The 15,717-nt window shown below is 38.8% G+C and overlaps 1 protein-coding gene across 1 annotated transcript in view; it reads left to right on the top strand.

Annotated features, from left to right (window-relative positions):
* LOC126356125 (spondin-1) overlaps positions 1–11,478 on the top strand; it is a 192,035-nt gene extending 180,557 nt beyond the window's left edge. The window contains exons 10-14 of the mRNA XM_050006833.1: positions 1,407–1,638; positions 3,910–4,111; positions 8,743–8,913; positions 9,452–9,630; positions 10,873–11,478. Of these exons, the coding sequence (XP_049862790.1) occupies positions 1,407–1,638; positions 3,910–4,111; positions 8,743–8,913; positions 9,452–9,630; positions 10,873–10,965 (877 nt within the window). The 3' untranslated portion in view covers positions 10,966–11,478. The remainder of the gene's footprint in view (positions 1–1,406; positions 1,639–3,909; positions 4,112–8,742; positions 8,914–9,451; positions 9,631–10,872) is intronic.
* Positions 11,479–15,717: the final 4,239 nt, after the last annotated feature.

Genomic DNA, 15,717 nt, shown 5'->3' with positions numbered 1-15,717 from the left:
TATTTCAATTTCTAATTTCTTAAGCCTAGGTGAAAAAATTTTCTTTAACAACTCTGCATAAGAACCATGTGGCAGCAAATTAAAGTTTTTGCATGAACTAATGCTGTTTCAGTAGGACAGGTTTTGGACAGTGAAAAAATGCCAGTAAAAAACAAAGTTCATTCTATATTGATTTTATAATTTATGATAATTTTTATCATCAACAGTTTACTTCAGAATTATTACAGGTCAGAAAATTTTCCTGACTTAAACAAAAAGTGCTTCCTGTCTTTTTCTTAGATTCCAACCCTCTTTAGTTGCCTTGTTGGAGTTTTTACAACTTCATAGCTGTAGCATACTGCACTACTTATATGTATCACTATTACTACATGACTCATATGTTCTTCATAAATTCTGCACAATTTCAGTGCAGTAATGTGTTCATTGTAAATAAGTGTGTGTGTGTGTGTGTGTGTGTGTGTGTGTGTGTGTGTGTGTGTGTGTGTGTGTGTGTGTGTGTAAGTACAATCTAACTTCTGCACCATTTCAGTGCAATACTGTATTCATCATAAATAAGTATTATAGTAGTTTAGTAGTTCTATTACATGTTTATTACCTTATAAATAAAAAACATTTTTATTTTAAAATTCAAATGGTTCAAATGGCTCTGAGCACTATGGGACTCAACTGCTGTGGTCATTAGTCCCCTAGAACTTAGAACTACTTAAACCTAACTAACCTAAGGACATCACACACATCCATGCCCGAGGCAGGATTCGAACCTGCGACCGTAGCAGTCGCACGGTTCCAGACTGCGCGCCTAGAACCGCGAGACCACCGCGGCCGGCTTTATTTTAAATTCAGTGAAATGATTTTTTTCATATAGTGTTCATTTAAAAAAATGACGATCATTCCACTTGGGACCTGTGGAATGGTACATTATCTTATTTGTTTGAGTTGTAAATATTTGTCATGTATTATTGTTTTTCTGACATTTTCTATATCCTGGAGGACCTCCTTACTATGGATCAACTGGAATGAAAGTAAATCTAATCTAATCTAACAGAACACTTCATTTAGGGCTCATCAGAACTGAAGCAAAATAACAGACTTCATGCTTGTGCATAGTACATTTTTTATGATGGTTATAGTCTTTCCCATCACTTCCTCTGCTTCAGCTGCTGACAGTCTCACTTGCTGCTGAAAACCCAGTACTTATTGCTCACCTTTTCACCTGGTTTCTCTGTTCTCTTGGTGATTTGTCTTGTTATCTCAAATCCGCCTACTTCTACAGTGAAATCAACAGAAACTACAAACGTTACTTTATAATCAGACTTGTGTCACATTGCCTCAAAAATACAATAATTTATGAAAAGCTGATATTCAGGTGCTAGGTAACGATGATAAGTCTCTGTTTTCTTACACAGGGGTGGCCTTGAAGAAGATGGTTTCTTTGTTGAGGACAATGGTGCAGTCTGTGGGACAACAGAGTGGGGTCCATGGTCAGAGTGTTCAGTTTCTTGTGGAATTGGTTTCACCATGAGAACAAGAAAATTCCTGGACAGAATGGGTCGCAAGAAATGTCCACATGTATCATTGGTGGAGAAAGACAAATGCATGCTTCCTGAGTGCACTGGTCCACCACCTCCACCTGAAGTTGTAAGTATTCAGTGTTAACCTGTAGTTCTGCCCCACTGTAAGGTGAAACCCAATCTCAAAGAAGATTGATTGGAGTAAATTAGTTTTACATACTACTGATGTTATTGTAAAATTGTAGCCTTGTAGTGCCAGGCTTTTAAGTTTTCCTGTAAAACCTGTTTATGATCTGGTCTACTTGCCATACCTCCTTTTCTGTCTTTTATGTATAAATATGGCTCTTTCAGGTTTTTAACCTCAAAATTTAGCTGTGCAATATATATAAAAATGTGAGCACACAGTATATGATTTCAGCTGATAGGATTCAATTTTACTTCCTTAATAATACTTACAACATCAGCATCAAAAAATTGATTTTTCTTATTTTCAGTTTTGATGGACGCTGTTGTTCTAAAACTTGAAATATTTGCTCTATTTTTAAATACTGTTTGCACACTGAAGTGCCAAAGAAACTGGTATAGGCATGCATAGTCAAATTCAGAGAAATGTAAATAAGCAGAATACGTTGCTGCGGTTGGCAATGTCTATACTCGTATTGTAAACTGTTGTAAAGGAAAGATGAGTTGATCACAAAGCAGACTGATATAACAACTATACAACCTTAGTAAAAACATATTAGTGTGGCACAAAGACAATCTCATTTTATCAGTAGGATTTGCCATTTTGATTTGATCCCTCTTGTGGTGTCCTGTGGTACTGGTATGTAAGGATTTCAATATGTATCAGGACTGCAGACATGTTCCTGCAAAAGAAACAAACAATTAATTAAAACCGAGCGAGGTGGCGCAGTGGTTAGACACTGGACTCGCATTCGGGAAGATGACGGTTCAATCCCATGTCCGGCCATCCTGATTTAGGTTTCCCGTGATTTCCCTAAATCGCTCCAGGCAAATGCAGAGATGGTTCCTTTCAAGGGGCATGGCCAGCTTCCTTCTCCACCCTTCCCTAACCCGATGAGACCGATGATGTCGCTGACTGGTCTTCTTCCCCAAAACAACCAACCAATTAATTAACAACTTTATATTTTTGATATGATAGTCAAAACTTTAAGATCATCCCTTGCATTCTCTTCATGATTCCCTCCCCCCTCCCTATTTTTTCACCTGTAATTGATTCATCAGCATTGTCATTGATGCCTGTGTCAATGATTCCAGAATCTTTCAGAATTGTAAGCATACACTACTCAGCAGACAGCAACAAAAATGATTAATAGGCATTCATCTCATTAATTTTCACCGGTTTTGGGACTGTTTCACAAAAGTGAAACAGTTAATGATTCACGCCCAGTTTTGTAACCAGTTGTCAGGCTGACATACTTTTCTATCTGTTGTCAGTTGTTAATACAAAAATGTAGAGAGAAGTTATTTATGCCAAAGCTATTATTTATATATTATTGTAACAGAACCCATTAAATGTCCCAACAAAAGATATTGATGTTGCTTGAGGTAATGTGATTGTTGAGGGTAGTAAATGGCTGACAAAACTGCCTGAGTGTAAATTACACAGTGCAGTGGCTCTTTAGAATGCCATAAGAGATCACTGCTCAAATCTTGACAAGACTTCAATTGTTCCACATCCCTGAAGGCCCATGACAGGATTTCCAGAACACAGTGAAAATGAATGTAAAAATTCTGCATAATGCAAATTTCAAATAGGACAATATATCACATACAACTTTCTGAAATGCTTATGTCAAAGCAGAGCAGCAGAGTGTTACAAAACTTTGGCTGAATTCAATATAGAAAGAAAAGGGGTAGAACCAGAGCAAGTTCACAGACATTTTTCTTCATAAGCTACTTATCATTTGATGCTGACACCCTCCCCCTCCCCCCCCCCCCCCCCCCCCGCATAAAAAAAAAATAATCTACCTTCATACACTTTCATCCGTGTCAGATTTTGCTACTTATTGTGATACATGCTATATACAAACATTGCCCCCAAGCAGCTGCTGTGAATTACAATATACCCTGCATATAAATCTTACAGTTGTAGCACTGCTGCTGCCAATCTCAGCTTGGTGCCCCAAGCAACATCCTTAAATTGACTATGGGTAGAACATGGTTTATGCACTCCATTATATTTCTATATTTCCTTTTCTATTAACAGGATGCTCGGAATAACTTATCCCATAATCACAGTTGCTGCAGAGTAGTTCACTTTTCTATTGTCTTTTGAATTCCTGAAGAGTGAACCTATGAGTGCATCATCGATTCAAGTAGAATTCTGTGCATCCCTTGTCAGCATCAAAATACAGCAACTCTTACTTTATTTCAGACTGACCCCATGTGTCCAGTGACAGCCTGGAATGAGTGGAGTCCTTGCAGTGCTTCTTGCGGCAAAGGAGTGAAGCTGCGCACACGGCTTCTGCTGGTGCAGCCTGAGTTGCAGGAGAAGTGCAGCACACGTGTCGAGCTCGTGCAACAGCTACACTGTGTAGAGCTCCCTGACTGCACATTCGATATGGCTACAGCCAAACGTTAGTCCTGGCATTTTATAATTTCAAATGCATAAACTAACCTTATTAATCTTATTTAAGGATTCTTCCATCACTTTTTGGCAGAACAATTCCATGTTAAGGTTGAGTAACAAGTAAACTGTTTTTGATCTACTGATCTTATTACTGTAACAGTTCAGTTAAATTCACTGAAACAAAATGCTTGCCATGATTCATTACATTGTAGATTCAACATTTCTGGATGGCCTGAACCAATATTGTTCAAGTTATGGGATCCTAGTAATATCAATGCCATTGATCCAGTCATTTCATTTCAGTGCAATGTTTGGAAATCAGTGACAGTGAAGGTTTGAGTTAGGGCTGTAGGTGTGATCAAATAGCTCAATGATAAAAGTGGCTGCTCATAACAAGTGGGAAATCCTGGTTCAGCTCAAAGTCTGGCACAGTGATATATTAATACATAATAAACATTTCTTTTTCTGGAACACTTGTTTTCCAAATATCTGAACTTTGAATATCAATTTGGTCTACTCATTTCAGAGATAAAGTCATGAATAATAAAATATACAAAGAAACACAATGGTTGCTGTAGATTTCAAGACCATCAGTTCACAAAAATTAAATAGGGATAATGTCTTGCCAATGTTTGCAGCTGGCCAACGTATCCACCTTGGCTGTAGCTGTGTTATACCCTGTTGTGTCTTTCTCTTCAGGAGGTCTATCCACAAAGTTTCTGTTTAGCGTGAAAAAATGAAAATGAAGCTGTGATGAACTGTAGCATTTAATTAATCTTTGGATGTGTATAGTGTAGGCATTTGTTGAAACAAAGTCTGTGAAAAGCATAGATCAAATTTGAGTCAGAAACTTTCTGTGTATTAATCATGCGAGTTGATCACTTTGTTACCATATTTCATAGATATTACACAATAATACATTAATTGCTGATAATTACGGAATCTTTTTCTGAATTCTCTAGCAGATTCATCTCAAAAATTAAAGGTGTAAGGTGTGTGGGTGCATAAATTATCATCAAGTGTTATTTCTCACTATCAATGGAAATGCAGATGTGAAACTGATGAAATCAATAGATTCCTCTTAGAAGACTGATGAAGAACAAGACAAAAGAAGGCATTAAATTCTGATTGTGATAGTACAAGAAAAATAATACCACTCATTTTGACTATGTCATGAGAAACTCTTGATATAAAGGATGAAAGGCAAATACATACAGGGAAATGTAACCAAGTTCACTAAAATTAATAACATACCAGTGCAATCACCTGGTCAGAGTCAAAAGTTACAACTGATATTGCAGGAATACAAGATGAGATCTCAAGTTGAGTCAAAAGAAATATGGACTGCATTGAGATATATACATGGATTAAGTGTGAAATACAAATTTGAGAGCTACAGCTAAAAAGAGAATTAAAAGAATTTGCTGACAGATGAGGAAAAAAAGAATGACCTGGAACAAACATTTGTGAAACAATAGCTGAAAGGATCAGGGTAGAAAAACAGGCAATACAGAATTATGTTCTGTGTGATAAGGTAGAAATGAGGTAAAAGTAGATCAATAAAAGGCAATGGCATGTCGAAGAGGCTGCTGTATTTAACCATGCACGAATGATTAAAGGCAACTGCAGGCTGGAATAGCACTTTGCAGATCAAAGTCCTGAAGTTCTGGCAATGACAGAGAGAATCCAGGAAATCAATGGGTAAAAACACCCCAGTCACTGCAGAATGCCAAACTGATATTCCCTGGTTTCTCTTAACAAAATCAGGTTATGTTATTACATGACACTGGAATTATCTGATGAAAGTATAGTGGTCATCAATGTAAAAGGTGATTAGAATACCACAGTTCTTTACTAGGCATGGTTTTGTTGCAGATGGTGTGCTCCTGCCTTCCTCTGGCCCAAAATGCTACTCAGTCATCCAGCTGTATTGGAATTTACCGTTTAACATTAAATCCTAGTCATGATGAAACTTCGTATATTTCACATGTAACAACTGCTGCTAGTACCTTAAAAACCATCTTTATGATTAGCTATATGCCTTTCCTCATTTTTGTTTGTTGTTTCCATTGTGGAATTTCAGTTATTGCAATTTTTTTTTTAAATATGACGCTTTCATTGGATACTAATTTTTATGCTACTTATGTCTACAACAGTTTTCACTGAACAGTGGAAACCCTAGGATGGAATATCAACAATAATTGGAAATGGATAGTTTGCTACTCACTGTAAAGGTGACCAATTGATTTGCAGACAGGCACAATGAAAATACTGTTACCCATTTGGCTTTCAGCCAATACCCTGTTGTGTCTTTCTCTTCAGGAGTTCTATCCACAAAGTTTCTGTTTAGCTTGAAAAACTGAAAATGAAGCTGTGATGAACTGTTGGATGTGCTTTCAGCCAAAGCCTTCTTCAGCAAAGAAAACACACACCACACACACACATTCACACTAGCAAGCACACATAACGCACACATGACTACTACCACTAGCAGCTCCGACTAAATGAGACCGTCACATGAATATCAATCTGGAGTGAGGAATGGAAGGGGGGGGGGCAGCAGGATATGGGTGGTGGGGAGAGAATATCGCTGTCTGGCAGTGTGGGTGGTGTAAGGAGGGTGGTATAAAAAGAGCACGAGAGAGGGGGGGGGGCAGGGGGTGAATCAACTGTGAGCAGAAAAGGAGTCGGCAAGGGAAAGGACGGATGGATAAATTGGCAGAGAGTGGCACACAAAGAGGGTGAGCGAATATGAAAAGGCAGGGAGATGATAGAATGAGGGGGCAGAAACTGTTGAATGGGGGATGTGAGGACACTAGATTACTGTGTGTTGAGGCTGGAATAACTTCGGGAGCAGAGAATGTGTGGTAAGGGTAACACTCATCTAAGCAGTTCCGAAAAGTTGGCAGTGAAGGGGAGAATCCAGATGGCCCAGGTTGTGAAGCATCCATGGATATCAAGCATGTTGTGTTAAGCTGCGTTCTGTGCCACAGAGTGGTCTGCTTTGCTCTTGGCCACAGTTTGGCAATCGCCATTCATCCTGATGGTCAGCTGATTGGTAGCCATATCAATATAAAGTGCTGGGCAATGATTGCAGCAGATCTGGTAAATGACATTGCTGCTTTCACAGATGGCCTGGCCCTGATAGAGTAGGCTGAACCTGTGACAGGACTGGAATAAAAGTGCTGGATGGGTGGATTTGGCAGTCATGCACCTGGGCCTTCCATAGGAATATGATCCATGTGGCAAGAGGTTGGGATTTGGAGTGGCATAGGGATGGACTGGGATGTTGTGGAGGAGGGTGGGTGATGGAACTCCACTTTAGGAGGGTTGGGTAGGATCCTGAGTAGGATGTCCCTCATTTCAGGGCATGTTGATAGATAATCAAAGCCCTGAGAAAGGATGTGGGTCAGTTGTTCCACTCCATGCTAGTATTGGGTAATGAAGGGGGCACTCCTTGGTCCTTTGGGAGTGGTGGGAGGATTGAGTGTATTTGAGGAAATGGCATGGGAAAGCTGTTAGCACACTAGGTCTGGATGCTAGTGCCTGTCTGTGAAGGCCGTGGTGAGACCTTCACCATACTGGGACAGGGAGCTCATGTCATTGCAGATATGCTGTCCACAGCTGGCAAGGCTGTATAAGAAAGATTTTTTTGGTGAGGAAAGGATGGGAACTGTCAAAATGCAAGTACATTTAGTGATTGGTTGGTTTAATGTAGACAGAGGTGTTTATGGAGCCACCAGAGAGGAGGAGGTCAACATCTAGGAAGGCGGCACACTGGGTTGAGGAGGTCCAAGTGAAGCAAGTGGCAGAGAAGTTGATGAGGTTGTGAAGGAATGAGGATAGGGTGTCTTGGCTTTGAGTATAGATCATGTAGATATCATCAGTGAACTTGAGCCAGATGAGGTGTTTTAGGAGGCTAAGAAGGTTTCCTCTAGATGGCCCATAAACTGGTTGGCTTAGGAGAATGCTATGTGGGTGCCCGTGGCTATGCAGTGAATTCGTTTGTATCCCTTTCCTTCAAAGAAGAAGTAGTTAAGTGTTAGGATAGTGCGCCAAGACCATGGGCTTGAGGGATGTCAGTGTGTAGTGAAGTGGCATCAGTAGTGACCAGTAGGAAACCAGGAGGTAAAGGAGTGAGGATTGTGGAGAGTCAGTGAAGGAAACGGATGGTACCTTTGGCATGGGAGGCTAGATTATGGGTAATTGGTTGGAGGTGCTGGTCAATGAGGGCTGAAATCCTTTCAGTGGGGGCACAATAACCAGTTACAATGGATTGTCTGGGATTGTTGGATTTGTGAATTTTTTTTTTTTTTTTGGGGGGGGGGGGGGGGGAGGAATGGGGGATGTAGAAGGTGGGTATGCAGGGTGTCCCAGGGTGAGGAGAGAAATGAATTCAGGGGAGATGTTCTCAGAAGAGCCTAAGGCTTTAAGAAGGGATTTTCATTACACCTGTCTGCAACTCAGTGGGTCATCTTTCTGGTGGGTAGCAATCTATTCTTTTCACAATTTTCATTTATTATTTCATGATTCATTTATTATTTCATGATTTCTAATAGAATTTATGACTACCTTCATGTGACTGAACATAATGTCTTTACACTATAATGTGTCTCAAATTTATTTGGACGGTTTCAGAGGTGTGTATGATGGAGCCAGAACCAGGAGTATGTCGAGGATACTTTCAACGCTGGTATTTTGATGCAAGAAAGGGGATGTGTATTAAATTCATCTATGGTGGTTGCAGAGGAAATAGAAATAATTTCCTAACTGAAAAGGAATGTCAAGATTCGTGTAATGTTATTCTTGGTAAGAACAGTTGCTCATCTTCCCTTACTTTTGTTGGGAATTTCTTTCAGGTTTTGTTTACATTATGTGCTGATTTGCTGATTTTCATGGCATTTACCTCTCATCACTTGATATTTAACTTTGTTGCTCATCCCCAGTTCATATTTCAGATCTCTTTCTGTTGTGTGTGTGTGTGTGTGTGTGTGTGTGTGTGTGTGTGTGTGCGCGTGTGTCTTTACAGACACAAGCATAAAAATTATATGCATTTATGATGGCTACATGTTCTAAATTCAGAATATGTTTTTGTTATGTATCTCAGTGTTGATTTTAACAATTAATTGAGATTAATTATCAATAATATCTTAAATGGTGAAAGAGCAAGTGTTTGTCCATTTCCAAAACAGAAGTGATTGAACTGTGTTTGATACACCTGAAAACTAGGGATATGATTGGACTACCTGCTTTTTTAATATATAAAAGTTCTCACAATAAAAGCGTAAGTTTAGAATAGACATTAGTATAAAATGTATGTAATTCTACTTCTGTTCTGAATTTTTAGGGGGAGCACCTGTTCAACCACCAGCTCAGTTTAGTGCCCTACAACAGGATGCGCAACAAAACCAAGAAAACACTATTCAAGGTGCTCCTGTAAACTGCAGGCTTTCTGCCTGGTCACCCTGGAGTAGATGCAGTGTAAGCTGTGGATATGGATTCCAAACAAGGCAGCGCAGGATTCTTGTAAGTTCACAGATGAGTGACTAATGAGAGGGTGGGGCGGTCTACGAGTCTGTTTTGACTATGTTATAACATGTTTTATGAAATGATATCATTTACACACATATTCAGTTGAGTAATGCATACTGGCGCACACGTGGTGTGTGTGTGTGTGTGTGTGTGTGTGTGAGAGAGAGAGAGAGAGAGAGAGAGAGAGAGAGAGAGAGAGAGAGAGAGAGAATGATCTGATTCAAGACAACTGATAATAATCTGTTACAATGAAATGAGAATGGATGAATACTGGTCTGCCATATTTTGCACTCACTTACCAAACTGAAGAATGGCTGAAATTTACATTTTCATTCTTTACTCTGTTAAGGGATGATTTTCTAGGGAAATGTTGCAAGAACACCAGATGATACTTGCAGCAGGAAACAAATGCATTCCTTATTTATTGTGACATCCATAACCACAGCACTAAGCACATACATAAATTTATAATTTTTAGAAAAGTACAGATGAGAGTTATGTACTGGGATGTAAATGAATAAAAGTTACATGCTCTCTCTTACCAATATCAAGCAGAAAATCAATAATTTCCAATCATTCAGAGATAAATAGAAATTATTTATCTTTAACAATGCCTCTTCTCCCTGGTTTTTGATTAAAACAGGTAGCTGTGACCTTCTAGCTCCCATGTGCATCTTCTGACACATTACTGGAGTTATGTAAGCACCAGAAGTGACATCATTGATGTAATACCTCAAGTAAGCACCAGAAGTGACACCACTTATGTAACATCACATAACACAATAGTGTGGAGCTGCTAACCTCTGAGCATCAGTACCTGGTCAGCTCCACAAATTCTGTGCCATTTTACAACTAGTACATTGTTTTTTGCTACTACTGTCTGTCCTTGATTTGCATAATTTTTTCGTACTTCTTCTTTTCTATTTCCTCCTCTCACTTATTATTTTTCTACAGCATTTACTGTCAGTTTTCCTTTCTTCCCTAACTCCCTGTCCTCAACATCACTCTCTCATCTCACATTACAGAGGTGCATTCTCACAGGATGCAATTTCTTAGAACTCGGTAGTTCCTTTTCTGCTACAGTTTTCAATCTTTATCTTTTTCTCTGTGCTTGTTTTTCATTGGTGAATAAGTCCTAAAAGCCTGAAATCGTAATCTGATTCACATCACTGCCAAATGATGTCCTATATTTTTTCCATCAATCATTGTAGTAATGTTTTGAAATAAATGTTTCAGACACAATCACAAAATGGCGGTCGGAGATGTCCAACGAGGTTGGTGAGAAGGAAAAGGTGCTTTGCTGGAGTGTGTCCTGTTCCAGATTCATAATTTCATTACGATTTCCCATGGAGTTTACTGATAAATGACATAAATGACAAATAGTTTCCATTGCTTACAAAATGTTATTTTATTTTGCTTCTATGGCAGAAATAATAAAATAATTGTATTACTTGCATACTGCAAGAAAACAATGTTTTTAATTTAGATATACTACTACTTTTCTGATGACGAAAATGATTTTGATGGCCATATATTTTTTAGAAATTTGAAATAACTTAGTACATGATAATGTTACCAATTATGAATTTTGTATGTCAAAGTGGCTCTTTTTACATTTTGAGTTCTTTGGTGTCTTCTCCTTGCAGTATGATTTAAGTAACTAGAATGATGTTACAGCTTGATAGATTTTTGTTTAAAGTTACCTGGACATTGTGAATGCCTATAAAACAACTGTACTTCAGTAGACAGATACATGAAGTAAAATATATTTCTATTTTACAATTAGAATTAATAAAATAGTTTTTATAAATACTGTTTATATAATAAAGACCTCAAAAAACATGATGCTTTTTTTTTATTGAAGATCAAGTTTTTATGAAAAATTTGTGGATACTGTAAATATGAAATAAAACTACAGTTTTTTTATGATGGATTGTATTTTCTCTTAAAAGAGTAGCTACTTACTTACATCCAATGACAATAATTATATGAATCATCAAGACATGTCAAAGTGCAGAATTTTTATTCAGCTTGGGCCATCTTACCAAAATATAACAATCAGCCATTCTCATCATACAGAGTGTTAGTGGTAGACTGGAGTGCTAATTTGCCGAAAGAAAATTCTGTCAAGAAAAGTAATAGAAGGTTTGTTTATAAATAACTCATCTGCTACCAATCACGATTTTCTTTATTTTATTTTTCACACGGCGCGTTTTGGGAAATGATTCCATTTTCAAGTGTGTTTTTTGTGTTTGTTATGTCATTCCTATGTGATGTTGTCGATCTGTGATAGGAATGATGTAACATTGCCTCCTGAAAATAGGTACTGGTCAGAAATTCAGTCTTGTAGTATTGTTTTAAATGTAGTATTGTTTTTAATGTTAACTAGAATGGTAGAGGGAGTCAACTGTTTTCACTGAAAATCACAGCTTTTGAAAATTTAAATTTTTTAAATATTTATTTATTGCTCTTAACATTAGTATGTAGCATTTACATCCCAGAACAGTGTTTTATATTGTAATTTTTTACAAGTTAGTAAATGATGCCAGATCATAATGTTTGGTTTATTACAAATTACACGTTCCGATGATGGACAGGTGCTCAACAGATGCAGTTGCCCAGCAAGGCAATCATGAACACTGCTGTCATAATCCTGCCACCATTTCACCACATAGGTATTCTGCAGTAATTTTTTGTTATGTACCAGATCTTTCCATTTCATACTTTCACCCTGCTGTGTGAGATATTTTACGCAATTTCTCTGAAAATTTTCATTTACTAAAAACAGACATAAAACAGTATTGCACAATGTTTGTATTAAAGTACATTATCAACACAATGAAAGATAAGTTGATCAGAGAACATGATAAAGAATATATGAGAAGAAAACATCAGAAGGTCAAATTGTCCACCTATCACAGTTCAGATATTTGGAGAGCAAGAAGAAGTCATGTTTCTTATGCGACAAATTAGTGTTGGGGTTAAGAAAAGGGTTGATGAAATGCTTTGTGTTGAGTGGAAACAGGACACTCAAGAAGATAGGGAAAAAATTGAAGCATTCAACATGTAGGCTTGTAGTAGAATGTTAAAAATAAAATGTGTGATTGCTACTTATCTCATAGATGAAGCACTGAATAGTAGACAGGCACAATGAAAAATAATGCCAGAAATATTCACCTTTCTGACAAAGTCCTTCTTCAGAAGTTGAAAACTCTCATACATCCACACAAGCACAACTCTACACACATATGGCCATCATCTCTGGGCACTAAGGTCCGAATGCAATTGTGTCTGACATTGGCAGCAATGTAGTTGGGGTTGGTATTGGGGGTAAGGAAGAGGCATGGGGTGGGAAGGATAGCAGGGTAGGAGTGGTGCTGTCTATGGGAGCACGTACAGATGTGGTGGGAGCAGAATAAGCTGCTAGGTGCAGCACTGAGAGACTGTGCTTGGAGGAAGGAGGAAGAGAGAAGGGGAAAGGACTCTGAAGTTGTGTTGATGAGATAGAAGCCATTTGTAATAACTGGGGGGTGGGAGCAAGGAAGAGGATAGGCAATTGCAGGACAGGGACTAGCTAAGATTGAGGCCAGGAGGGTTACGGGAGAGCTGTGGCGGTGACATGGCTCTGCTGTTGTCCCCGCGTAGTGATTTGTGAAGATGGGAAAAAAATCGAGATTCTATCTGTGATTACGTACTTCGAAAAGAAAGGTATGAAAGCAAAGGACATTCATGCCGATTTCCAGAATACACTGGGGGACTCTGCTCCTTCGTATTCAACTGTTTCCAAGTGGACAAATGGGTTTAAATTTGGTCAGGAGAGCTTAGATGATGATCCATGCAGTGGTCAGTCAATGTGTCACTACTCCAGAAATCATTGCAAAAAGTCCACAAAATAATCATGGACAATTGTCGATTGAGAGTGTGTGAAATTGCTTACGCTTGCCAGATGTAATCTGAAAGAGTATATCACATTTTAACTGGAGATTTAGAAACTAAAAAATAATCTGCAAGATGGGTGCCGCAACTCTTGACACGGGATCAAAAACGTGTGCCATTGCTATGACAAAATTACATGAACTAAGATATGAATTGTTACCACTCTCAACTTATTCACCTGATAAAGCTCTGTCAGACTTCCATCTCTTCCCAAAAATGAATATTTTTCTTGGTGGACGAAGATTAACTTCAAAAGAAGAACTGATAGTCGGAGTTGACAACTACAGGGTGGTGCACGAAAGCTGTTACCATTTTGTTTTTGAATATAAACTTTATTGTCAATTCAATCTGAAAGGAACATATACTACAATGAAGAGTCGTCCACGGAGATTTCTTCTAACTCAGCACATGCTCAATATGTCCACCATTTCGTTTCCTAACTTCCTTCAAACGAACACTGAAGTTATACCCTACGGCACATGTCTTCCGTAATTTCACTCCAAGCTTGCACAATAAGCCTTCTGAGCTCCATTAAATCATGTGGCTGTTTCGGGAAAATTTTTTTCTTTAGGTGCCCCCAAAGAAAAAAGTCACATGGATTGATGTCTGGACTATGGGGGGGGGGGGGGGGGGGGGGGGCAATTTTGTCCATCATTGAAGCGACCTGGAAGCCTGAGTGAAATGATCCGCATGTCGAAATGCTCGTGTAAAAACTCGAACACAGTGTTTGCAGTATGTGACCCTGCTCCTACTTGCATGAACCACTGCGTGTTGAAGGGCAATGCAGTAGCAAGAAGCTGTGGAATAAAGCTATTGCGAAGCATGCTCAAATAACGCTTGTTGTGCACAGTTTCTTCAAAGAAAAAGGATCCATGACTGGAAATTGCTGTAATCCTCGGAGCATAATGTTGTCGTTTATGACGCACTTGTGGGTTTTCAGTGGCCCAAAAGCACACATTTTGTTTGTTAACCACACCGTTTAAATGAAAATGCACCTCGTCTGAAAACCAAATGTTGTTGAGAGTTTCTTCCTTATCCTCCGTCCACTGAGCAAACAGTAGTCTCTGCTGCTTATGTTCTTCAGTGAGCTTCTGTGCACAGGTCATCTTGTATCGGTACATATGGAGGTCACTTTTAAGAATGCGTTGAGTGGAGCGTCTGGATATTCCCAGTTGCACTGCTGCCTTTCTACACGATTTTCCGGGACTTCTACAGCAACTCATACTGCTTCAATATTCTCCGGCCAACAAACAGGCTTAGGCCGAGGTCGCTTCGCTTCCAATACTGTTGCTTCCTGTACAAATTTATCATAACAACCTGTGGATGGCCTTCTTGCATGGGACCCATCATGTGTTAAACTGTTGTTGAAAACACCTCTGAGTCACGACAAGGCTTGTTGTTTCATGAAAAAGTAACACAATTGCCGATCGTTGCTGTGTCGTCAGTCTTCCATTGTCAGCCATTGCTCCTTACTAGTCTCCTAGCGGCAGTATCGTGAATTACACGTCATTTTGTAACTCATTTGTTTTTCCAAGCTCTGCTGGTACTGCTTTAGAGATCCCAGCGGGATATCTAATGTGCGTCGTAAATTGTGAAAGAAACAATTGGTAACACATTTCGAGCACCACCCTGTATTTTGCAGGCTTGGAGGAAACTCATTTTCGAGATGGGATCAAGGCACTGGAACATCGTACACCAAGTTCATTAATCTACAAGGAGACTACACTGAAAAATAAAAAAAATGTTTCAGTGATGTAAGTACTTTTTTTCTGTTCTGTTCCGAGAACTTTTCAAACCACCCTCATATAAAATGCAGCAAATGAAGTAGGTGAAAGGGAATACAGACATCTAAAAATGAGACTGATAGAAGGTGCAAACTGGCTATGCAGGAGTACTTAGAGGATAGAATCAAGGCTGTAAAGCACATGTAATTAGGAGAAAGATAGATGCCACATACAGGAAAATTATAGACACCTTTGGAGAAAAGAGAATTAGATGTGTTGATAGTAAGAGCTCAGATGAAAACCTAGTACTAAGCAAAGCAAGGAAAGCTGAAATGTGGAACGAATATACATAGGGGCTATAGGAAGTAGATGAAGATGAGATGGGAAACATGATACTGTGAGAAAAAATTGATAGAACACT

The sequence above is a fragment of the Schistocerca gregaria genome, chromosome 3 (genome assembly GCF_023897955.1).
Source record: "Schistocerca gregaria isolate iqSchGreg1 chromosome 3, iqSchGreg1.2, whole genome shotgun sequence".
Lineage (NCBI taxonomy): Eukaryota > Metazoa > Arthropoda > Insecta > Orthoptera > Acrididae > Schistocerca > Schistocerca gregaria.
The sequence above is the reverse complement of the archived record's forward strand: the minus strand, read 5'-3'. Positions and strand labels throughout refer to the sequence as shown.